Source organism: Haliotis asinina, chromosome 4 (genome assembly GCF_037392515.1).
Source record: "Haliotis asinina isolate JCU_RB_2024 chromosome 4, JCU_Hal_asi_v2, whole genome shotgun sequence".
NCBI lineage: Eukaryota > Metazoa > Mollusca > Gastropoda > Lepetellida > Haliotidae > Haliotis > Haliotis asinina.
In genome coordinates this window covers 69,501,369-69,527,162 of record NC_090283.1, presented here as the reverse complement: position 1 = coordinate 69,527,162, position 25,794 = coordinate 69,501,369, and the positions used below count along the sequence as shown (strand labels likewise).

General features: G+C 39.2%; 1 protein-coding gene across 4 annotated transcripts in view; it reads left to right on the top strand.

Annotated features, from left to right (window-relative positions):
* The window catches only part of LOC137281824 (mitogen-activated protein kinase kinase kinase kinase 4-like), a 286,271-nt gene that overhangs the window by 138,486 nt on the left and 121,991 nt on the right, over positions 1 to 25,794 (top strand). Inside the window, exons 21-32 of one of the 4 annotated variants that reach the window (XR_010956768.1) lie at positions 11,017 to 11,155; positions 11,676 to 11,797; positions 13,611 to 13,851; positions 14,113 to 14,178; positions 14,413 to 14,558; positions 14,854 to 14,917; positions 15,513 to 15,613; positions 16,956 to 17,105; positions 19,568 to 19,646; positions 19,947 to 20,027; positions 20,140 to 20,279; positions 20,637 to 21,959. Coding sequence is in view for 3 of the 4 variants with exons in the window: in XM_067813449.1 (XP_067669550.1) it covers positions 11,017 to 11,155; positions 11,676 to 11,797; positions 13,611 to 13,851; positions 14,113 to 14,178; positions 14,413 to 14,558; positions 14,854 to 14,917; positions 15,513 to 15,613; positions 16,956 to 17,105; positions 19,568 to 19,646; positions 19,947 to 20,027; positions 20,140 to 20,279; positions 20,637 to 20,720 (1,413 nt within the window). In the remaining variant the exon portion in view is untranslated. Of the gene's footprint in view, positions 1 to 11,016; positions 11,156 to 11,675; positions 11,798 to 13,610; positions 13,852 to 14,112; positions 14,179 to 14,412; positions 14,559 to 14,853; positions 14,918 to 15,512; positions 15,614 to 16,955; positions 17,106 to 19,567; positions 19,647 to 19,946; positions 20,028 to 20,139; positions 20,280 to 20,636; positions 24,379 to 25,794 lie in introns of those variants that run through there. The other 3 variants (XM_067813451.1, XM_067813450.1, XM_067813449.1) reach the window with 3 other exon arrangements.

Here is a 25,794-nt window from a genome sequence, read left to right as displayed (position 1 = left end):
GTTCATCTGAAAAATTGAGACTGGGTGAGACATCTTATCTGTCCCACTCATTCCATCTGCCTTGATCAAATTCCTCTAAATGCACATTGTTTGACATAACAATATTATCAACAAGGAGTGGAAAAGACAAATATTAGTGTGTAGGTTATAAAATATTTTACTCATTAATCTCAGACTGTGTTTGTTTTATCAACTTTCCCCGGTTGTGAATTGCGAGGTCTAAATTTATTTAACATTCTCTATATCACAGACGTACATAATAAGCCTGTTGGTAATTGGGTGTAAACAGATAGTGGGAGAATGTAAACTGCATCCTGTTTTAAAGGAAACAGCAATTATTGTGATGATAGTCAAGTTTTGCGTGTTTTTCATGTACATGCCTAAATGTGTTTGCTTGATGTAAGATGATAAGTAGATCATCGGATGGTGTTTGAGTTGTTTTCCTTGTTTATCAGCTCTTAGCAGATCTCTTCTTCATAAAGTCAGTGTTCTTGATAAGAGCAGAGATCACTATGATGATCACATTTCCGTCATACATAATCTTCATTTCATTTGATATAAAAAAAATGATATGACAGATTTGGATGTGTTAAGCTTGTCTCCAGGGTCTCTCTAAGGGTTTGCGTGTTCAGTGTGAAATAAATCACTGTTGACCATGTGCTGATGACATGCCTGATCCACCAAGGACTAATGACCCATAATTGCTGTCCAATTGACCATTGAGGGAGGGCGGGTCACTCCTTGACCACCCAGCAGGACATCTGCTGTTTGAGATGTTAGCTGCTGGTCCTGATAGGGAAAGTCAGATAGTTGTGTCATTCTAACAGGAAAGTTTTCATCTACAAATCATAGGCTTCATTTCCTGTCCTCTCCAAGCATGGTGATATTTGTCAGATGTCCTCTACAGGAAATGGTCCAGCAACCAGGGTCCAGTGAGACAGATCTGTGTATTGTCTCTGGTCAGTCTCTGTTTAATCTCCATCTGCCCACAGCAGCCTCCTTGCATGCTTGAGATTGAATTGATCCAGGATTGGTGTCGGCTGACCAAGTGTAGTGGACAAAGTGGTCACTGATGACTCAACCTGGTCACCGGAGATGGAATAATCACAGTTGCCTGATTCTCCTTACATTACAGATGATCTTTACTATTCTCACAGGATTCGTCCAGTGAATATTTGTTCACGAGGACCGAAGCATATACTTGGATCCGATTCTTCTTACTTTTTATTACTTGCAGAGTTACCTTTGATTATTTTGATGAATTTAGGCTAAATAGTTTTGTCGAGTACCATTGCATCCAGAGAAGTCATGTTTCTTTTATCAGAAAGTCCATTGAGCTTTAGGTTAGCTCACTACAGAAGTCAAAGCCACTTGATTTGAAAGGAAAACATACTTCAAAAACGATGCATCCCTGTGCAGTGTGACAGATTTCTCAGTCAGTGGACACAGACACTATTAATTCAGGCTTGATTTCATCTAAACAGTACTTGAAACAGATCCATTTTGTAAAAACTGTGAAATGAACAGTGAAACAGGAACTGTGTCAATTTTGACATCACAAGCATGACTGCAGATGAATGTGTCTCTGCATGAGGCTAAATGTTGCCAGTGTTGTGGAGGCTGACCAGACCAACCATGACGGGTCAGATGATGACCCATTACAAATGGCAAGAACAATCTCCTGTATGGGCATTTTCAATATATATCATGTCCATCCAGTTCAGGCCCTCTCAGCAGGGGTGTAATTACTTCCATTGTCCAGACTTGTCAACCTTGGACATCCAACCATGGGCATTGTACAAAAGTGCTCTTCCTGCTGACCTACAATTATGTGGAGGTCATCTTGCCCTCTCCAGGAGCCATATTGTCATTAGATGGCCTGGCCCTTGACCAGAGAGGAGTGAAGTCACTGCCACTTCACTGACCACTAGATCGGGGCGCTATAGTGGTACTAGGCCTTATCACATTATGGCACATCTGTGATGGTGGCATCATTTTGGTGGTCCAGTTTATCACAGAGATGGAATTAGATTTCTTGCCTGCCACATTGATGGACATTGTGCGTGATGTTTAATTAAACTGGGATTGTTTAATATCCTTAAAGTTTCCAGTTGCAATTATACTTCTGAAATAGCATCCATTTAGGTATTTGTTGACCAGATGAGATCCCAAGATATTGATAAATGTTGCTTTGTAATCTTTTTTCTGGAAGTTGTCCAAAATCTATCTTAAACAAATTCTGTTTGTGAATATCTCTTTGTAAGTATCTCGTGATGGTGTGGATAGTTCCTGTGCAATTCATACTGCAACTGTATTCAGTTGAAACATGGTTGTCTTGTATCTATATTATTACTAAGGTGTAGCTTCTCAAACCAATGAATACGTTATGCCATCTTCCACACGACTTGCTTCTCTCATCACTCATATCCTGTTTACTTTCAACTGATTATATAACAGCTGAGAGATAATTTGTTGAGGGGGTAACACCATCTTGAAGGGAAGCAGGCCCCTTGACCACCGGTCACCTGGAAAGGTCATGTGCTCCACTATCTCCTGGCCCCAGGGAGTTGTGTCCTTGGGATAAGAGTGTTGTGTGATGATGATAACAACAGCCTATGATGTAATGATGATGGAATCACGATGGATGATTATCTGGTTTGAGGATACAGGTTGATGATTAGATGGAGACAATTAGGATTAGATCACCATGGGTGTTGTGCAAGAAGCATATTGTATCTGGCAAGTGATGGGTCTTGTGATTAGGGTTTTCTGTAAACAAGGTTGTTGGAATTCACGTTTAGCGTGATGGCAATGTAAGTCATGTAATAGGTCAGTAGATGCTGGTACTCACTTGACCATTGTAAATAAGTGTGAATCCACAAGCGTCAATGTCCATGTAATTATGTCTATCATGTACTGAATACCTCACTCCACCCATTTGATTTTTTGAGACAACAACACACACAAATCCCCAAATGTCCAGTTTGAAATACTAGGCAGAATGTTGTTAATATTAATCAGTAAAATGTGTTGAAATCATGCATATTTAAATTCATCATGTGTCTGTCTTCCAGCAGTGTGTGTCACTGATCAAACAGTTACCCGTGTGGTTGAATTAATTACAGACTGGAAGAAACTAGGACTCCAATATCCCACCAGTTCCTAATGTTGAAGGCATTATGAGAATCATTAACGAAGCATGTGTTAATTGTTCTACTTGGAATAATTGTGCTTATGAGGAGTGACTTCTTTGATCTCAGCTGCCTGAAGTCATTAGTTTGTGTCTTCAGGGAACCTGATGGATCATGAGCACAGTGGCACTGGTTACAGTGGCAATTGCAACCAAACCTGTCCGTTACTCAGGCCAGGATTTCCCCCAAACGGATCGTCCACATGTACTATGAAAATGTTCCTTGGGAATCATGCTTTGCATTATTAATAGCAACAAAGGGGCGACAGGGTGGCCAAGTGGTTGAAGTGAATGCTCACAATAAGAATACCCAGGTTTTATTCCCCCATTTCTGGTGTCCCCCGCTGTGATATTGCTGGAATATTGCTACGACATAAAGCTAAATTCACTCACTAATAGCGAAAAACAGTTCCAATGGTCCTTGATTAATGACAAGTAATATGGAGTATGCTTTTGATATGTATGAAAACAGTTGGTGAACATTTTTATAATTAAGATCAGGTCTTTCTTCAGTAGAGGTTTTAAGGCTACAAAGCATCTTTTTTTCAGAATACTGAGAAGTTTGATCATGCAGATGAATCATTGTTGATAAATTGCTTTGTGAAAATTGTATTTCTCAAGAGAACCATAATATGCTTAGTGTCTGTTTGGATTGTTATGATTTAAATGACACGTCACAATGACTGACTGTTGACATTAAATGTTGTGTGGATCTAGTCACGCTGAGAAGTGATTTGTGAACACAGAACCCATCATGAATGAAGTTTCGTTCAAACAGAAAGGACCCATGTGCTACAAACAAACTGATATGGGTCAGTAATAATCATTCCCATTAAAACTGTTATCAAACGTTCATGTCCATATCATCAGCGGCCTTCATCGTCCATATGTAGAAATAATAATAATAATTGAATCATATAGTTCAATAAAGATTTACACATGTATTGTAATCTCGCCCACAAAGATGACAGTACATTGATGTCCTGTATCGTATTAACTCAATGATATGACTATTCATGCTCTGAATGTTTTTATGAATACAACTAATCATCACAAACCTGTTAATCCTGTGTACACTGGCTTAATGTCACTTTGACAAGCTGGAGTCAGTGGCGCCTTACAGTGATCAGTATTGGAGTTTGGTTGTGATCTATTTCACATGTACATGCTTCTCAGGCCTGATTGAAATAAACACTCCTCATCAATCATGATCAGCTTGGAATTAAATCTACATAGGGAAGGCTGCCTTAATGAATAGTGGTAGCTTCTCTCTGATCAACACTCGAGAGACATGGGATAATGGTTGTGGGTTTTGTAAGGCGTGATGGATGTCGGAATTATAAGCTTCTCTGTTATGCTAAGACATTGAAATCAGCAAGCAAATGAAGTTAGTTCTAGGGCAGTACTCTCTGTGTGGGTGGAGGTCACTGTTATTCTATGTGTCTTTAACAGACTGGTGAATGCACACCACAGATCACTGGTGGTGTGTTCTGTAATATTTGGAACTGAAACATTGTTAGTTGAGATACATTAGTGTGATAGAGACACAATCAACAAAGTGTAATTTTATCATTTGATAACATTATCGTTATCGTCTAAAAAAACAAAGCATTGTTGGTGTCATTATATAACAGTATTGTTGCCAACACTAGAAATAACAGCAGCCTGACTAGGAAGGTCTGCTTGATCACCGAGTCATGTTTGTAAACCTGAGTGGGGATATTCCCAGTTGAACCTGTTGCCAGACTGTATTGTCCAGATCATGTCCTGAGACCTGGCTGACCACGTGCCTTAATTTTGAATCATATTTGCCACCGTAGTTATTCATTGTCTGAAACATTGTGGCACATGATCCAGACAGGGTTTGTTCAATGGCCCCAGCAGACCAGAGGGTCCTTAATCAGAATCATGTCTTTAACCAGATAAGACAATATTGAGTCACATGGGAAGACATGGTGAAGAGTCAATCATGTTTTGTGTGCTTTGGGTTCACAATTTATTGTTACGATCATGTTCAGTTATTGCTGTAGCATAGGATGACTAATGCTCGACAATGAGGCGGATCCTCTCTAAATCAGAGAGACTGCCCATGGACTTGCCCATGATAAGGACGTGAGGAGAGTTGTTCAGAGCAGATCGGGATCTTTGGATTATTCACCTGTTTTGTAACCATGCACTCGGTTTGGATTATAGGAGTTTGATATGGTCCATATGGCTGTTACCAGTTATGTCAGGATTTAAACATAAAATGGATGTATATAAGGATATACTTATATGCTTTATAGATGAACAACTTCTTTATTCAGATGATGCGACATTTAGATACAGATTCTTGAATCATTGTCAAGCAAGAATCTGTATGGAAAGTTAGGATCGTCCAAATAATGAAGTTGTTCATCTATAAAGTTGCCCTTACCTGATTCTCCAACTTCTAAACATGCCACACAAAGACGTTAAATGGCTTATAGGTTTTTGCTACTCTGCATACTGTAAACCTTTTGTGTGTATACAACATACTACCAAATTAACAAGTTTTTCTCCTGGTTTGGTCAGTCGGTCTGTTGGGTGTGTCACTGCTTAGTCCTGCATGTCCTTGGATATTTCAAAACTTGTATCAGAGCCAACATTCCAATGTCCGTTTTAGCTAATGGGAAATAACCTTTGTGTTCAATATGAAAATTAGTTTCAGCTCTTGGGAATCAGTGTTGGACAGCTTCCAACTTGAAGAATAGAAAGTTGCTAGTTTTGTCAATATAATCTTAATTTAATTCCAAAATCACCACAGACCCTCCCTGTCTTCACCAGCAAAATGAGAATCCCACACTTGAATTAATGTTTTATTAAGAACAAAATGATTATCCAAGCCATAAGGTCAGAGGCTTGGAAATGAGAAATTAAAGCAATGTTATTGTCTTTGTTGATGGACCCTTTAATGAAAGCGGAAGCCGCTCCTGCAACTCCGCATGGCTGTGTAAAAAGGACAAAGAACATGTTGGCTGTGGTAATTCTGTCTTGACAATGAGGGATAGTTCCACAGAAGGGGTGTGGAGGAATCCAATATCAACATGATTGGCCTATTGATCAGCGGTCACCAGATCTTCGTCTGGTGTCCTTCATCGTGCCATGGACACTGAGTTTGGGCCACTAAGGGCTTCTTTGTTGCTTCTGAGAATATTGGTTTGCCCTCATTGCTCATCTCCAGGGCAGGCAGACGATGATGAGGTCTTTGTGACATGCCATCTGAAATTTCAACTTTATGCGCTCACAAAATATGATTTGGCGATCGGATTTATGTAGGAGTTAGGAAGATTAGTTCATGACAAATATTTCGATACTTCAAAGAACGGACCAGTATTTGCCTAATCACAGAATCAGTGTTTACGACTGATTCAATCATGTTAAATAATGACTTCTCTCCAGTGTCTGCTTTAAGTTTAAATTTATTTTATTATTGCGTAAAGTATTATTTGTGTTATCACCAAATATGAACCTGGCCATTCTTACAAATGAAATTGTTCTCGAATGCTTTCGTTCTCTGTTTTGACTGCAACTCAAAACCCTCTTTTTCTGAAAGCTGAGCCACTCGTTCCATCTTTTAAGTGAATTCATGCAAGGTTAAAATGAAGCCTAAATAGGAGACAACTGCATTTGTTTCAGTCTGGTGTTTGACAGAGGCCTAAGTTGACGCAGGGAACAGGTTGGAAATAGGGGCAGACATACTTTACCTCATTGCCGGGACTTGGCCAAACAATGTTTGGTGCTATTATGTGTAACAGATAGTCGTTTCTAAATGAAAAGTGAGAATGTGAGAAGGGTGTTTCGGCCACAGGTGCTGATTAGCAATTTGAGTGTCCACTAAATGATGTTAGCATTGATGAGGCCTGATGAAACACTCTGTGAGGGACACTTATGCTGATGTTTGGTTGAATGATTGAAACTTCATTGACCAACAAAAGTTCATATTTGACACACTGCATAGTATGTCTTTATTTGTTAAATCTGAAGAAAGTATTGATTTCTCTTTTCAAAGTGTAGGTTTTTCCACCTGATTATTCAAGTATATTTTAGTCCTCAGGACTTTGTTTCAGTTGAAAGCATGAAGAATATACATCATAACTGACAGGTTTGATTGCTTTGTACCTTCTTTAACAAAGTATTTTTACTGTACTGAAGTAATATCTAAATGCAACAGATATGAATCCAATTTCCGAATACGGAAGAAAGAATGGTGATAATATGGAGCGGCAGATTGTTGCCCATGATCCAATATCATTTGCCCTCTGACTGGGTTTGCCAGTGTAGTTAAAACAATTAGTTGATTAGCCTTGTCCAGCGGAATTGGCCAGCTGCTGGTGGCCATGAGTCTCTCTTATGGGGCCAAATTTCACATCCCTCCAAATGAACAGCGGGGACCTCATGTCTGCAAAAGTGATAGAATTGAGGACACATGAGTCAAGTTTGCCTCTAATCCTGTCGTCTTAGTCACATGACTCATGTTCAAATTTAATTACACTATCCATCAAAATCATAATTACATTCTGTGCCTGAAGATTGTACCGATCTTGGATCCAAGAGGGAAACATGCAGTAAAATAGCATGGTTCTTGGGAAACAATGCTGCCTTTCTTAAGTGGTGTTATCCATCATATTTGTCCTGGTTGGAGGGGGGAGATGTTTCCTTTGAATATGCCATGAAGTCAGAGAGACAAGAAGATGGTGATCTTCATTCCGGCAGTGTTGGCAACCAGTCGTGACAGTCAGTGTAAGCCTTGTTAAAACCTGCCTGATGATCAGCTGGTCGTCCAGACATTGATTGCACTGAAATATGGGACTGTCCTTTAGGCACAAAACTGATGGACAGCTTGCTGAGTGAAATTGACACTATTTTAAGGATTTGTTTCATTTAATTGGCACCACGTCCCATTATTGAATGTTTTATAGTTATTTTTTTATAAAGTCTCACGTTTTTATCATGAGTTCAAAAGGCTTTTATGTGAAATGCATCCTAATGTCTCTCGTAAAGTATTTTTATTCCCATGGAAAGGAAACAGAGAGAGGGTGTAGAACCAAGGTGAGCGAGCGAGTGGGGTTTACACCGCTTTTAGGACTATTTCAGTAACAACATGGTGAGAGACATCAGAAATGGGTTTCACCCATGTGGGGAATTGAACCTGGGTGTCTGGCATGACAAGTGAATGCTTCTACCACTTGGCTACCCGACCTCTCCATAGTTAAAGTAAGGAGTTGGTCTGTGCGTGTTGCATGGTCTAATTCTCTGACGGCATGGTCCCTGTTTCCCTCAGTTCATATACATCACCAGCGTACGTCTTTACTTTAATAACCGAGAAAAATACACCCAGGTCAGATGTTCTCCTCCTCTCCACAAACTGTCCATTTAGCCAACACTTAACGATTAGTCTTCGATAGTTGTACCGCCTTACCCTTTCTCTGCTCCACCCTGTCCACGAAGAACATTTCAGGGGCAAGAATTTCATCGTCTGACAGTAGCTATTTCTCAGCTAGGTGACTCAGGGGACGTCACAAATTAGTCTGTCAAGCACTTTGCTGCACTTTGCATTTAGATTGGCCACAGTTGGAGAGGGCTGACATTACTGGTCGCCTTTTTTCGGCGCCTGTCGAGCGCCAGCCATTTTCCGTGATTAATTCCGGCGTAATCGGCATGCAAGGGACCATCACGTAATCGGCAGAATCTGCCAGTATCAGAATTGAAATTAAATGTGTTTTCATTGGAAAATAATGTTGTTAGCTCAAATTTTCTTCCCCATTCAATTGGAACTGAGGTCTCAGTTCTGCACATCCAGCTAGTAAATAGCAGACTGCTTCCAGAAATGAAGGATCTTTTTAGACTGCTAAAATGAACTGCTCACAGATATTTTCACATCAACAAAATTTAAAAACGCCTTAAGGCCATATTGCTTTCATGTGCAGGTTTTCTCATAACATAATTAGATTAAAATAGCATTAAGTAATTAACATTTTCTCCTTTTCTGTGTCAATAAATTATCTGAATCACCCTGTTTTGGAAACAGTTCCTCTCATCACAACAACCAAAACAAGAAGCACTGTTTGTCTTTTTGTAAGATTGCAGACTATTGATGAGTCCCAGCATGTTTATACTATGTGACAAAAAGGCTTACAAACTGAAAAAGAAGAAAACAAGGTTGAGAACCTCTTCAAATCAATATCATGTAATTTTGTTTCTGTTCAATTCACAATGTATCGTTTACCAACTCAACATCAGGAATGAAAATGACCCTGTCTCAACAGTCATAAATCAAGGTTGTTTGAAAGGCCGGCCATTACCACCACCTGCTGCCATTGTTGTGGTCAATATCTCTATGATTAGGTCCTCACCACATATTGATCAATTAAAGAAACTACATTAAAAATCTGATCAGGATTATTTTTTAAATATCTTCATGTAATTTAGTTAAGCACAATCATTTTTTTATAAGCAGTCATAGAACAACTTTGTTGAAATTGAGAAGATTCATTACACACAGTATAATGTTCTGTAAACTGTCCAAATGTTTTTCTTTGTATGGAAACAGGTTTAAACACAGTGACTCCTGCTTGGTCGATATTTCATGATTGGAACTTTGCCGTTTCTGTGACATGCAAACAAGGTTTGCCTGATCGTGGCTGGATTTTCAACATTATTATGAAAAATCTGTAACTTGACTCAACAAAGGCACAAGTTTCCACTTAGCTCAGACCCACTCTTTAGCAGCGTTGAACAAAGCTGGTTTTCCTTGTTCGATGGATGAGGATAGATTACACGGTTTTGTTTGTGGAGCATGTTTAACAAGAATTGGCTTTAGCCAGCTCTGATCAAACTGTAAACCTACACCCTTGAACCCTCTAATCCATATTGAAGGGAATCATCTCGGAGAAAATAACACAGCAGATAGAATGCCTGTGCCAGCTCACCCTCTTGCAGATAACTATCTGTCCATCGTTGATTTCAGTCCCCACTCATCACTTATTTCATTACACCACCAATCAACAGCATCAATTTGGTTTCTTGGTGAGGTGCAAGCTGCTTCCCTGAAATGAACAAACACTAACACAATGCCTATCCAGAAATTATCTTTGTCCAGGATTTACCCAGGCTTGCTACATAGATAGAATTTGGAATTTTAGATTGCGTAATGAATAAGAAGATATAGATATTTCAGTGACTTGCACTAGTTTCAGAAGAATGTATGTCAAGGTTATGTTTAAGAGAGTCATTTGGCATCACAGTGGAAACCATTCTTACAAAGGTGTTTTTTTTTTCTCTCTGACTAAATACTTCCTGTGGGTACGCTGTGATGAGAACAAACTAGGATTTAGAACCTGTGACCACTGACCACCTGACCAGTGTGGAACTGCGTGTACTTGCCGATCTATGAATACTATGGCTGCCAGATGACAAGGATTAGTAGTGCTTCATCATAGCATAGATGAAGATTTCTTTACTGGTCCTTTTGGCAGGTTGTGTCTGTTCTAGAATTGTGGGAATAACAGGTTTGAAATCCGTAGTGGCATTGCTCTGTGGGTTTGCCAGTTGTTACAATGGTCAAGTCAACTTAGCCAGGTCTGGATGATGAATATACCGTTACACTATTCTTGAACATACACCTCTGGAACATCCAAATGAATTCTGTTTCACTACAGTTAGATACAACACTGACCTTTACCAATACAAACATACTCTTCACACACAAACACAAATGATATGTCACGCTATATTATGATGCACTTAGACGTTATTTTTGTATCTGGTACATGGACTCTGTGCTTACTTTGTTGATTTTATTTCAGAACAAATCAGAACCTGCTTTCGATGGAGACAAATACCGCCGCAATGACCGTGAAGGGCAGCGAAGCAGTGCCAAGCCGCCCCATGCACAGCAGCACATTCACAGAACAGCTTCCAACTCATCAGCTCCTGGCGCTCTTGGTAAGGATAGAAAAAACTGATGTGGTGTAATCAGTCCGTAAAGATTCGCACACTGACTGAGATTAATAAATCCTAAACCAGTGTTTTGTTTTTTCAAAGCACCCATGTTTCACGTGCCAGATATGTACACATTCATGGTCCACAATTCCAGTTGTCAGGCTTACATTTACATGCAAGCCAATGTGGCAGAGTGGGTTAAATTGCTGGCTTTCTGTGCTGGTGACTAAGTGACTGGGCCCCGTTTCACAAAGCTGTCATGGTACTCCAACTGTCTTAAGTCTATGTCACAGTATAGGAGGTACCACAATCCATAGCTCGGTGAAATGGGGCCCTGATTCAGAGAGAGTGGGCTCAAATCCCAGATGGGACTCCACCAAAAAAACATTTCTGTAGGAAGAGGTAGAATCTGTACTTTAGTCAGAAAGTGTCATGCCAAACATAACGTGTTGCATATATAGTGAGAATGGAGCACATATATAAAAGTATATCTTGTGCATCATGGACTTGCTGTCTTCTTCAGGGATGCAGTCGCCACGTCACAGCCAGAATGTTTTACCCGATCTCCTTCCTCCACGCACACCCCCACAGCCGAGGTCACCTCCCACCCCACAACGACCTCAGGACAAATCTACATCCGATGAGGTATTGAGTTAACAACTTGAGATTTTGCATGACTTTCTTGGGAGTCTGTGGTGTTGGGGTTTCCGAAAATGTCAACAAAGCGGAGAGAACTATGTAATTGTAAGCCTTGATACAAATGCTGTCTGTTACTTTGTCAAACGTGAAAGTAATTTCTCAAATTTCAGTAATTGCTGATATAGTTATTAAGTGTGCAGACTCTGATTTAAAACCCATGAAGATCTGGGTTAGAATATTGGCTTCAGTAGCCCATACCTGTTGTAAGAGGCGACTAATGGGATGGGGTGCTCAAACTCACTGACTTGGTTGGCACATGTCAGCAGTTCCCATTTGCCCAGATCGATGCACACGCTGTTGATCACTGGATTGTCTGTCCTAGACTCGATCATTTACAGATTACCGCCATATAGCAAGAATATTGCTGAATGCGGCATTAAACTGTATTCACGTAATAACTAATGATTTTAGACGGCTAGGATGTAGATATTAAATCATATCACATCTATAAAACAATATTGTTCAAGGTGTTTAATTGTTAAAGAAGTACTGCTGCTTCAGACATACATCAATGTATCACCATTTTTCAGTTCACTAACTTTTTTTTTTCAAACCAAATTAATATATGTTCTTCAAAGGTGAGATGATATCTTTCCACATAAACTTTCCATCCATGTATGTCCTATCATCCTCATCACTTTTTTCAAACATACGTGCATCTTTGTGTTCTAATTCTTCATGTCAGTATCATACTAAACTGCCATTAAGTGAACGTTTGAGTAGGAGCGTTTCCAAAGACTGTTTAGTTAAGACGGGACCATATTTATACTTCCTGTACACAGTACAAATGTTAACAGGACACCGACCTGAACACTGCTTCCCACTCCAAACAATGGCTATATGAACCACAGCATCTAACATGGACAGTCTGTAATCATAGCATGTTCCGAGTTGTCAGCTGACGTTTGAATACAGCATGCCATAGTGTTTAAATGTTTTGTCACCAGATCATCATGAAGAATAACTACCATATATCATTTTAAGGTCTTCTTTTAAATATGTTTTTGTTCAAAATTTTTTTTTTTTTTGCATCAATAGTAGTTTAGATTTGTACTGATGTAATTATTCATCTTGATATTTCAGTAGTTGGATGTAGTTCCAAGATAAGCATTTGGGAATAATACGTCAGTTTAGATGTTTTTTTTAAAGATTTGGTTATGTAGCTTTTGTATGTGAACATTTGTACCTAATACTTCAAACATGTTAACTTGGCAAACCTGTATATCTATCAATGCAAAACTTGTCAATATTTCTACTTTTATTGGTCATAGTTATTCACGTAATTGAGTACAGTTTTAGTTAAAGATTCTAAATTTATTGACAAGTTTTGTAGTGCTTGCCTCATCCTGTATGCCGCTGCCATCTTGGCTCCATCATAATCAAAATGGTTCTAGATTTCTATAGTACACTGTATCAGGTGCTGCAAAATCCAGGTTTAAAACCAAAACACCATATACAACAAAATTTTGCCTATTTATGACACATTTGAAAAACCAATTCCAAATGTAAAGGACGTACATGTTGTTTAAGGGTTATCATCCAGTAACGTAGATGTGATCACGCATAGGTTTGATAAATTCTGACATTGGAAAGGAGGCTTTGATTGATATTCGAAACCAGAAACGTTTTAAGTGTTTTAACTGATGCTGAAGTAACTACCTTTTTCGGTGAAGTTTGTCTTTTTCGGTGTTTGTGAGGGAATCTGTTGTCTTGCTGGTGATGGTTATGCCCCTGTATACAAGTGACTATATTTTTCTAGTATCGGCAGGCGGTGAGTAAACAGGCCGGTGGCATGAAACACCAGCGCTCCTTCTCTGCCTTTGGGTTTGGAGCGGGTGGCTCAACTGTCGGTTCTGTCTCCTCACAGCAGAGTCGAAGAGGGTCACAGATCAACGTCAACGTCACCCCGTCACAGACCACGGAGGCCACAGGGGACACCCCGGAGATCCGCAAATACAAGAAGAGATTCGGCTCAGACATCTTGTGTGCTGCATTATGGGGTAGGTACACTGTTAGGGGTGTATTCGATGGATGTTGTTGGTATTGTGTTATTTTGGCATTTAGTATGAGCCGTTTTTGATATGTTTCATAATTCTGTATTAACTTGACACAATTACAACAGTGTTGCCTCACATCCAGGAATAAGACTGTAGAGCTGAACAATATGTTTATCTGTCATTACAACAGTGTTGCCCCACAATCCAGGAATAAGACTGTTCATTTGGACTATCTGTTCATATGAGTGCCATTTTAATTTCCAGGAGTCAATCTGTTGATTGGAACAGAAAACGGTTTGATGCTGCTGGACCGAAGTGGACAAGGAAAAGGTAATGTACCATTGCTCCCTGCATCTACGGGACAGCATGGTAGCTTAGTGGAAAAAGCATTTGTCGTGATGCCAAGGGTCTGGGTTTGATTCCCGATTGGGGTTTTGTGAGTTAAATATTGCATAAAGTCGATGAAACCTTCCTCACTTACTCAGAATATACAGTGGCTGTGAACTGTGAGGTTCAGTCCATTTGCTGATAGAGGTGTGCATCAATTATTGATTGTGTTTACAGTGTACACTTTGATATCCCGACGCCGCTTCCAGCAAATGGAAGTCCTGGAAGGACAGAACATTCTGGTGACCATATCGGGGAAGAAAAACAAGATCCGTGTCTATTATTTATCCTGGCTCAAGAGCAAGATCTTCAAAACGGAGGGGGTACTGACTTCACGTTACTTTAAACTGGACAAATTGTTTTACTATCATTCCAGAAACTTACGCTTAATGTGTTGAACAAATACCAAACTAATTTGACCTTCATAGTTCAGACACAAATTGTGACAGCACTATAATGGAATTTGATTGGGTTTTGGAAGAATTCTCTGAATATAGTTACTGATAAGTGTTCATCTTTTCAGATTGGTGATATCTTTATTGAGACATAAGTGCATACAGTGTATCACCATACATAACCTGATCAAAGATGTGAATGTGCTTTGTCTTCTGTTTTCAGAGCGACAAGAAGAATGGCTGGGTGAATGTTGGTGAATTGGAAGGATGTGTGCATTTCAAAATAGGTAAGTGATTATTCCCATTGGTAATATTATATGATTGTTGGGACCCATGAAGATCCGATTTACCATTGGTGTTTAGCAACCCATGCTTGTCATGGTTATCAGTTGGTCAGATGTAATTCATAGTCTCCACATTGTGCAGATTGATGTTCATGATGTAGATCACGGGATGGTCTGGTCCAGACTTATATATACTGTCTGTGGTTATGTTTAGACTTGGTTATTTACAGAAACAGTTGGAATATCTGAGTGTAGCATGAGACAAACAAAAGATGATTGTTGCCATTCTTAGTTGAGTCAAGCTTGAAACCATTACCACCATTGTCTACCAAGGCCATACAGTGCACTTGGGTGATTTGAACCACAATGTTTAGTAGTCAGTAGATTCTCAGTTAAGTAGAAAGCCAGAATAGCTGGATGGGGAACATTTGTGGAGGGTTTTGTAAAATGTGTGAGACTTCAGAGCATAGTCACATATGCACTTGTCTCCTATATTGCTAAAGTCTTGTTTGAGAGACAGATACAGTAAGATAGATATGACCTAAACAAGGTGAATTAAGTGCCTGCAAGTGAATATGACATTTTGTTTCTTTTCCAGTAAAATATGAAAGAATAAAGTTTCTTGTGATTGCATTGCAAGATAGTATAGAGATCTATGCATGGGCTCCCAAACCCTACCACAAGTTCATGGCCTTCAAGGTGAGTCACATCAGGGGAATTTACCAGATGGGACATGGTTCAACAACTGCTCAACTATCTGGGTTTTACATTTATGACAGTAGTTTCACAGGTCTTCATGTCTTTGTGAAGATTAATGTTATAAAAAATATTGTTTTGAGATGATCCTAGACTCCTCCACAGTGCAATATATTATAACAAGACCGGACACATCTGTGTACCCCACCCGGGTGCATGATTGGCCTATCAATGACTACTCATGACACCTACCGATGCTTTATTGTATTTCTGCAAGTCGACTGAAACCTGATTTTGACCCTCAACAAAACGATCTCGACACAAATGGATGACGATATGTCACGAAACATGTCACATAACGGGGTTGTTATCGAAGCAAGCCGAAGTAGCTGAGAATGGCAGAAAACATTTGTTTCTTGTGCCAATGTGCCATCATAAATATACCATCGATGTATCTATGTGATGACACGTAGTGGCAATTTCGACCAGAATTGATATGAATAAACTTGTGAGGCAGTAAACGTGTTAATAACCGCTATGTCAACAGTATTGTGACTCCACATGTAAACAAGTATATTGATAGATTGTAACTGAAGGTAAAGGTCGACTCTGGAGACTTCAAGTCTGTACCGAAAGTGTCCCCTTTTTTGATCCATGTGAAACGTCGTACGAGACGGTCCTAATGTAGACACAAGTGTCCTAGTTGGCCAACATGTATTTCATATATATCGCAGTGCTTGAGTTGCCCACTTGAAACATTAGTGTAGGAAGTATTACATGATTTAATAATTGGTCAATTGTTATTGAAGGTAATGAGGGGCTTGGAGTGTAAACTAAGACTCTCAAATTCATTTGATTTGACAAGTGTCAGATATGTTACTTTTGCAGTTTATTTCAACACATTTAGCTGGGTTGCTAAGTGTCAACTCCAACCACCTAGCCTATTCTTACAGGAAATGTCAGTACCAGTCATATAATCTGAAAAAAACACATCTCATTCTTTAGTTTTTTGAGTGGTGTTGAGCTGGTATGCTGAAAGGAAAGTAATTTTTAGTGGATAGACAACATCTCTCTTGCAATGGATGTGATGTTTCGGTGTAAATGCTAACACTGTTATCAAGCAATCTTTATTGTTCTTTCTTTAGTTGTGATATCAAATGAATAATTATTGGCTGCTCAGCCGTGTACTGTTATACTGTGATGCACATGGATATAAGTACTTTTCTTCGATGCATTAGAACATTTGCTCTTCAGTCACTTAACCTGGGACCCTTTTGTGAAGTTACAGCCACTGGTTGAAAGAGTTTGATTATAAGACATGATTCCAAACATTGTATGTTTTCAGTCTTTTCCCGAGTTGGCTTACAAACCTCTGCTGGTAGATCTGACTGTTGAAGAAGGTTTGAGGTTAAAGGTCATCTACGGCTCCAATCAGGGCTTCCACGCCATCGACCTTGACACCTCCCAGAACTTTGATCTGTACATTCCGTCACATGTAAGTACAGGCATCTTGCGTCCGGCCTTGTCATGTTATTTGTTTTAATAACACCCCATTTTTCAGATTGTACTGTTTTTTTTAACTTGTTTACCACATCGGTACTTTATTTCTGTCTGATAAATGTTGAGCATTTGGTCATCAAGTGCTTGATGAATCCAACCACGTGGAGATACCCTTATTGTGCTCATGCTTTGCTTTGTGACCAGTTTTACAGTTCAACTTTGTGTGGTCTGAAGTATTGGTTACTTTATTAGAGCCCTTCTTTAATCAACAACACCAAGCACCTGCTTATGCATCAGTAAATCTGAGGCTTATCTCAGGGGTGGATCCAGGACTCTAGCAACTGAAAGGCTGAAATGTTCATATTTTATATAGTCATGTAGGGAGGATGTCCCAGAAACTCTCCCTTCTTAATGCATAATGAAGTCCAGGCTCCGCAGGGCGCCCATTATTGTGAAGGAATGGAGAGTTAAAGGATATTCCCATTCTTCCATAATATTCTAGGTGACTTGGTAAAATGTGTCTTGATACATCTCCTAGATTGTAGTGGGACAAAGGGGTAGCTTAGTGGTTAAAGCATTGGCTCACCACACCAAAGAACCAGGTTCGACTCCCCACATGGGTACAATGTGTGAAGTCCATTTCTTGTGTTCCCAGCGGTGATATTGCTGGAATATTGCTAATAGCAGCTTAGAACCAAACTCACTTATTCTTAGGTTCTGATGCAGGAACTTTAAACATTTTTGTGAAAACCTATACATTTATAGACTTATATGTATAAAATAAATAATTGGTCAGATGCATCCCCACATTAAGAGCCTGGTGCTGCTGTCTGTCTGTCCCTACCTGTTGTGTACATGGTGTGTAACAGGTGAACTGAAACAACTACTACTCATTACTCCAGCTACTCGGAATACTCAGGTGCTAAATCAATAGAATGACATAAGCTTAATTGGATTACCTCACAAAAGTGAGTGTGAAAAATGTGAAAGGAGGCTGTGTATCAATACATAAAACAAGTTTACACCAACATGAACAGCTAGAGAGAGTTCAGATAGATAGGGATCAGATAGACATGAACAGATAGGCAGGGATCAGATAGACATGAACAGATAGGCAGGGATCAGATAGACTTGAACAGATAGGCAGGGATCAGATAGACATGAACAGATAGGCAGGGATCAGATAGACATGAACAGATAGGCAGGGATCAGATAGACTTGAACAGATAGACAGGGATCAGATAGACATCAACAGATAGGCAGGGATCAGATAGACTTGAACAGATAGACAAGGTTAAGATAGACATGAACAGATAGATAGGGATTAAGTAGACATGGACAAATAGACATGCGTCCGAAAGAGATGAACAGCTAGAGAGGGGTCAGATAGACACCAGGTGTTCTGTGATTGACGTATCAGTGGATGTGTGTTACATCTAACATAAGGAAGTTCTGTACTGCCCCCTTTATAGTAATCCTAACTTCCCTCCCCCAAATCTTTGTTGTCTCTCTTCTCTATCTAACACTGTTTCCTTGTCTTCTGTCCAGCTCCGTGTTAACAACGACGTAACGCCTCATGGCGGTAGCGTCACATTTTACATTAATCAGGTAACACAGCCTACCCCAGAGCTTCATAATTCTCACTTCTTGGTTCTGCTGTTCTGTTCGAGCTCAAAGTCAAAATGGGATTCGTGTTCAAAATTTGTTCATGCATGTTCAAAAGTACCTTTGTGTTACATGTTCTGATTCCTGTCACATGGAAATCCCCCTTTGACGATAACTGTTTCATTCATCTGTTCATTTACTTCCATATGTTGCATGACAAAGTAGCCATATTTTGTTCTTTTGTTAGTTTCCTTCTGACCTGATGCTTTTTTATTGGAATCAGTTAGGATCACCTTTATTTTTTGTTATATATCCCTGAGGCTTTGGATGTGACCCCATCCAATGTTTTGTGATTGGTCTGGTGGTTCTGGCAGAGTTACCTCCCTTTTACCCTTTATTGCATTGACTGCTGGATCTTTCTTTGTATTCAGTGTATGAAAAGAGCGATGTGAGATAAACATTCTGGTCAACACCACACGATTCAAAATTCTTGTCCATTTAAGAAAGTGTCTTTGTTCAAGGGTTCAGTGAGTTTATCTTTAAATTTGGGAGTAAATGTTTTCCAATTTTCAGAGCATGGCTGTTAGCATGAGAGAATCTAGTCTTTGCTTCATCTTCACCTGTCCAAGTCATGGACCAGTTTGTGACTAGAAGTTAATTAATCATGGAAAACATAAGCTTAAAACAACAAGCAAAAATGGTCAGTCTGTTTGTGTTTTGTTTAAATTTCATCAAACTATATCCTAATCATTAACTGTGTTTTATATGATGAAACTGTCATTGATGTGTGGCTTGTGTAAGGGAGACAACACCTATTTCTACAGCCACTGACTAAGCCAATGTTCATTTCAGACTCAAGGTCCAATCACGCCTCACACAATTGTCATTCTCCCGAACACCAATGGTTTACAACTGCTTCTGTGCTATGACAGTGAGTACAATTGTTCAATACAGCACCTTCAATACACAATTTCAAGTTATGCATTATGTAGTTAGACCAAAAAGTGGCCAACAGTTTTGCTGTTAAAGAGCAATAAGCCTAGCTAACTGCCATGAACTGGCGACAGTACCACTCTGCTGTTTTAACCTTCTTATGAAACAGTTGCATGTATATCTTAGCAGACGGCTGTGTTAAGTACTGGTTACCTGTAATATAAGTACAATCATTCTTGAGGCAGATATCTTCAGGCAGCAGAGTTTACCTCTACTAATGTCACATATTCTGTTACAGATGAGGGAGTTTATGTGGACACAAACGGGAAGATTACCAAGAACGTGGTGCTACAGTGGGGAGAGCTACCTACCTCTGTCGGTCAGTATGCACACCATAGCTACGGACTACCACTACATTGTTGAATCACTGAGAACTTTACCCATGTAATGGCTGCGTCACAGGTGATGAATGATGGTTTTATGTTTTACAGCCTACATCAGCACAGGCCAGATCATGGGCTGGGGGAACAAGGCTATAGAGATCAGGTCAGCTGAGACTGGACATCTGGATGGAGTTTTTATGCATAAGAAAGCTCAGAAACTGAAATTCCTCTGTGAAAGAAATGATAAGGTATGCTGTGATAAGGAATGGATTCAGTTCCAAGATGGGACTCAAGCCCCTCAAAGTACTAGATTATCTACTTAACTGAGAATGTGCAATCCTATATATGTCATGTTATGTTGGGTAGATGCTTAAATTATTACTGCAGTGAAAAATGTGGCAAGTGCATCATCAAAGTAAAACTTTTATTTGTTATTGCTGGATCGTAATAAGTTGCCTTATTAAAGGTCAAAGTGGGTTTTGTTTGGTTTAAGTACATGGTGGTACATTTAGATGTTAATCTTCAATGAAATGTCAGTCGCTGGGATCTTGCAAACAGCTCAAGTTGTATAATATTTTGAATGTTCTGTTGCTGTTATTTTTCAGGTGTTTTTCTCTTCCGTTCGGTCCGGATCGTCTTGTCAGATCTACTTCATGACTTTGAGCAAGCCTGGGCTTGCCAACTGGTGATTTCTACAAAGCCTATAGCAACAGGTGCTGTCCTTAGCAAAGATAGAGGTGCCGCCGCCCAAAGACAGCTGCTGCTGCACAAGAATACTCAGCCAAGTCACTCAGTGGCATCTGTTGCAGCTCAAGTCCTTTCAGATGTTGATAACCCTTGGATGATGTCCTCGACTCTCTGGGGACATAATGGCAGTAGAATTCATTAAGTAGACCAGGCCAATTCTAGTTCTTGCTTTTCTGATGTGCTGGTTGTATATTTTCAAGAATAAGAAAATGATATCTAAATAGCTTTTCCCTTTCAAAAATTTTTATTGGTCAGCAGTTGCTCAAACAGTTTTTTGGATTGTTTTTTTCCCCTCCTTAAACACTTAATAAATATTTTTATTTGTGTTCCCTCTTGCTTTTAGATTTTCTGAGGACAAAAATGTGTAAAACAAGAAATAAAATTGGTCAGGCCTTAGTGCATAAATGTTTGGAGGTATATTAAAGTGAACTATTCACCCTGAATGTGATATGTTATGACAGAAAATAAGGTAAATTTCGAGCCTGGGTTGACTTGCACGAAGCAGCAACCAGGGCTCTACAATGACTGTAACTCATATTCCCCAACCTGCTTAAGATGGTCATAGTTCTATGATTGCTTTGTGCAAGTGAGCCCTGGTTAAGTATTTTTGTGAATGGTCTGTTTGTCATGAAAATAGATTTTAAGGATAGTGTTTAAATGACATAAATTCTTTGTAAGACTTTCTCTATGAAAACTGTTTCTGTTAGAACTAGCACTGGATTAATTAATGAGGAAATGAAAGTCCATTTAAAATCAACAGTCAGGAAGCAGTTGAGACAAAAATATCCTCTTTGTAACTCTTGCTTTCTTTCAATTATTCTGTAAGGGTTTTTGATAAGTCTTGACGCAATACTGTTAAAGAAGCAATTCTCTTCTTCGTCTTGTGTATTCAGCAATAGGCAGTGTACAGATAGTTCCCTCTCTTTAATCCCTTTTCGTGTTGACCTACTCATTGATCAGTTGACAGTGTCACCATCTGGAAGTAGAGGTACTGGCATCCATTCCAGCCGTGCTATGGACTTGTTCCGTTATCAATAGTGTATAACATTATCAGGGTAAAACCTTGCAATCTTATACAAGTGTACCATCTTGCTTTTATGGTTGAACAATACTGGTGCTTTCAGTCCAACGGTCTATATTTTAGTTCATACTTTTAGTGTCTAGTCATAATGAGCTGAAGAGTAACACTCATCTTACTGTAGTTAGTTCAGTCCTCGGTGGGCTGTGTACACTTGACATTATCCATTGATCTATTTCAGAATATTTTACTGTAAAATAATGAAATCATGAATATCACACCTATCACATTTTGTACAAATGTATTATTAACTAGATAAGTTATTCTTACATTCTACATTGGATGAATATGTTCTTTGTAATGAATGAGAAAATCAGATTGAAAACTGAATAAATTGAAGCTTGTGTAGGGATTCTGAAGATGGACTTTCATTAACATTGTAAGAAAGTTCCGTCATATATACCTGTGTTTATTTTTGTAAATAGTCATCCTTTCTTGTAATAGATCTCAATCTCCTTTTCCCCAGTAATTTAGCTGGTCTTTTGTATTAATTTCTTGGGTTTCTTACAGAATATTGTGTAAAAACTGTGCCATATATTTGCTTTGAGAATGCAGTAGTATACTTTCCTAATCTCCTTTCTCTGGTACTGAAGAGAAAGCATTTAAGGGTAATATCTTCTTGAATAATGGTTGACAAAAAGGTTGGTCTTTCCATATTTCATGATTATGGAGAATATTATGCTGAAATATCTTCAGTTAAAAAACTGTTCTGTATCATTTTTATTTATCTTACTAATTTAAAATTTGTTGTTCAGTGAAGTGAATCCCAACATCATGTAGCATGGCTAATATGTAGCCCACCAATGTAAGTGGGTTGGTATCTTGTAAGTTGCTTCCCCGAGTGCATGGGTGAATCGTCAATGACTTCTTCCACTTGCTTTCTGCTGCTAAGTGTCAAAGATCACAACATCTAGCTCACCATTTTATACTCTGTGTATATACTCATAATACTGAGACATGTATATGCTTGTCTTTAAAGAAGCACAGACAATATTCCTACAAACTGATTCTATATTTCAAAATGTATTTGTATCATTAACGATAACTTACGTAATTTTATGCAGTCCAAACATTAAGAGCATTTCAGAGCCAAGCAAACTGTTTAAGGTAGACACCATACTTTTACAGAAGTGTAAATATTGTAAATATGAACATATTTTGGGTTGATACAATCTATATCAAACGCCATCTTTTGTATTTATTTTGACTTATGTTTCGAGACTTTGTTTTAGTTTGAAACCATTAAACACACACCAAAGAAATTTCAACCTGAATTAGCACACTTTTTGTCATGGAAATTTAAGATCTGAATTGTCTGCGGACAGATTATCATTTTGAAAACAGGCTAATGTATAAATTGTAGACGAAATGTAAACATTTAGAAAACACCATGTAAGAGTGTGACAAGCTGCCATGGAAACTGTTGTATATAACCACGTGCTTTGAAGTGTACATATGTAATACCGAACGGCCTGAGGAGGAGGAGAAGAACTTCAGCCCGTAACAAAAGCATCTTTCTGTATTTGTTGCGTTCATACATGACTATATGATATTTTGTATTTCTACGTCTTGTATAGATTTTTGTACGTGTGTTTTGTATTTATGATTCTGTAAAAAGCAAGCTGTTAGTAGGTACGAAGGCTCTATTGTGATACTCTATGGCTTTTAACAAAGATATGTGCAATCTTTTATTTTCTTTTAAATAGCTGAAAATATCAAGCCCTCTCACCTGTCATGGGAAATCCTCATTTGTCCTGGTGGTCAAATGTTCTGTTTTCATGCCTAGTGATGTTTGTTATTGTCTTCATGTAACTGAAAAAGGACGGCTTAGTTCATCGTCTTCCATGTGCTGTTCAAGTAATGTAGCTTTGAAGTTGGAGATTATTGTTACTTGAAGTGGTAAGCTGAATTGTATTCAAATTAGTGACAGACAGTTATTTGTCTGGGAATCATGCAGAGGGTTTTGATCATGTGTATCCACTACCCTGCTACCTTAGTGCAGAGTACACCAGTAGCAGGCCTGTGCAGACATAAGGAGATGTGGCCTACGTTTGCTGTGTCCTAACCTTGCTGGTCTAATAAAAACAGCATTATTGTCAATTTCAGCAGGTATACATGCTGCAGCTGATTACCTGATTATGCAATGAGCTCCAGACAATGTGTATTTCTCCAGTAGTTGTCTCTCCAACTCAAACTGTGCCTTTATCATTTCATTTCTGTATTTTACCCACAACTTTCCACTTGATAGCAGGTGATGTTCATTTCATACTCAATGTCATTGACATGGATTGGATGCTCTGTCACAGAGTCTGTGCTGGCCCACTCTTAGTTGTAGTTGAGTATTTAAACAAACAAGGATCTAAGTATGTTTTATTGAGTTAGGTTGGGAGGGAGATGGTCTGTTACACCTGAAGTTGGGCTTACTGCATGATATTTATTTTGGGCTAGCTTTGTATGATTTTATAGAGATTCACACAGCTTGTCACCCGTGTGTAGATCAAAATAAAGCAAAACCAAATGTACAGATATTGTGTATAGTTTTTATTCAACAGCAGCACCACTGGATAATCCATATATGGAAAAAAGGCTGAGCACAACTCCAGTGGTTTCATGTATCTTTAGGAAGTATTGAGAAAGGCATGGAAATACAATCATCATCTTCAGGTGTCTGTCTACCTTGAGAACAGGTCATGGGGTAGCCCGGTTTTTGAAGTGTCAGCTGGTCACATGTAAGACCTCGGTTCCATTCACTGCAAGGTTGTCTCTCCTTCCCAGCACCCAGATCAAAGTGACAAGGACAGATCTTGCAGGACAAATGTTTGTAATGCATCTAAGTACATGACACATCTCTAATGAACAATATGATTCATAGCTAAATCATGACTAAAACCTACGTCAAGGGTAAGATGTAATATGTATTTCAAGAGGGGAGGGGTTAGAGTGAAAGAACATGAGATCATATGAACGGCAGCCTGCCAGTAGGTCTCTGTGAGGTAGTCAAGGCGGTGGGGTAGCCTTATGGTTAAGGTGCTCGTCAGGCAGAAGATCCGGTTCTATTCCCCCCATAGGTACAATGTACGATGCTCACTTCTGGTGTCCCCACTATGATATTGTTAAAAGCAGCATAGAACCACATTCAGTCCCTGTCTACGAGATGCACACACCTGTTTACTTCAGTTTCACAGAAATAACAAAAAGGACACGTGAAAACAGAGACTCGCACCAAGTGGGCGTTCCTGGATCTTGGCATGACTACAGATGAGTCCCGAATGTCTACATACATTCGTGTCGTACTACACAGCCTTGACATTAGAAGTGATAGAGAACAAAACCGAAATAACAGACAGCGTCCGTAGTGTAGTGGTTAGAGCGCCCGCTCGACTCTCGGCCGCGTCATACCTGAAGACGTCAGACGAAAAGCTGAAGTCGGGACTAGTATAGTCTGGTTCATAATTATTGAGAATTTTTCTTCTTACTTTGAGCTATCCTAACACCTCAACTGATTCACTGATACTTAAAACTAAGTAATGGTATAAGGGAGGTAACTCATCTTGGCCTACTGAGTATAGTACAATTAGAGTTACCTCCCCTGAATTTGTAGCAGACGTCATTTTCCTCAGCACTGTCAACAATGTCTGCTGAAGATAAAAGAAGGTTGATTTTTGAGTTGTGTAATCAAGGAACTGATGATGTAAATACACTGGCAGAGAGAACAGGAACTCCTCTTTCTACTGTGTATAGGATTAGGAGGAATTTTAAAGAGGGACAGGATTTTGGGCATCAGAAAGGAGCAGGGAGACCCAGAAAATTGGACTTCTCAGATCGCGTCCGGCTGGGAATTTTAGCGTCTAAAAAGCAAAGGGCAAGCATCTCCAACATCAGGTATGAAATGATAGAAAGGGGATCAACAGTTGTATCAAAATCTACAGTTAGAAGAA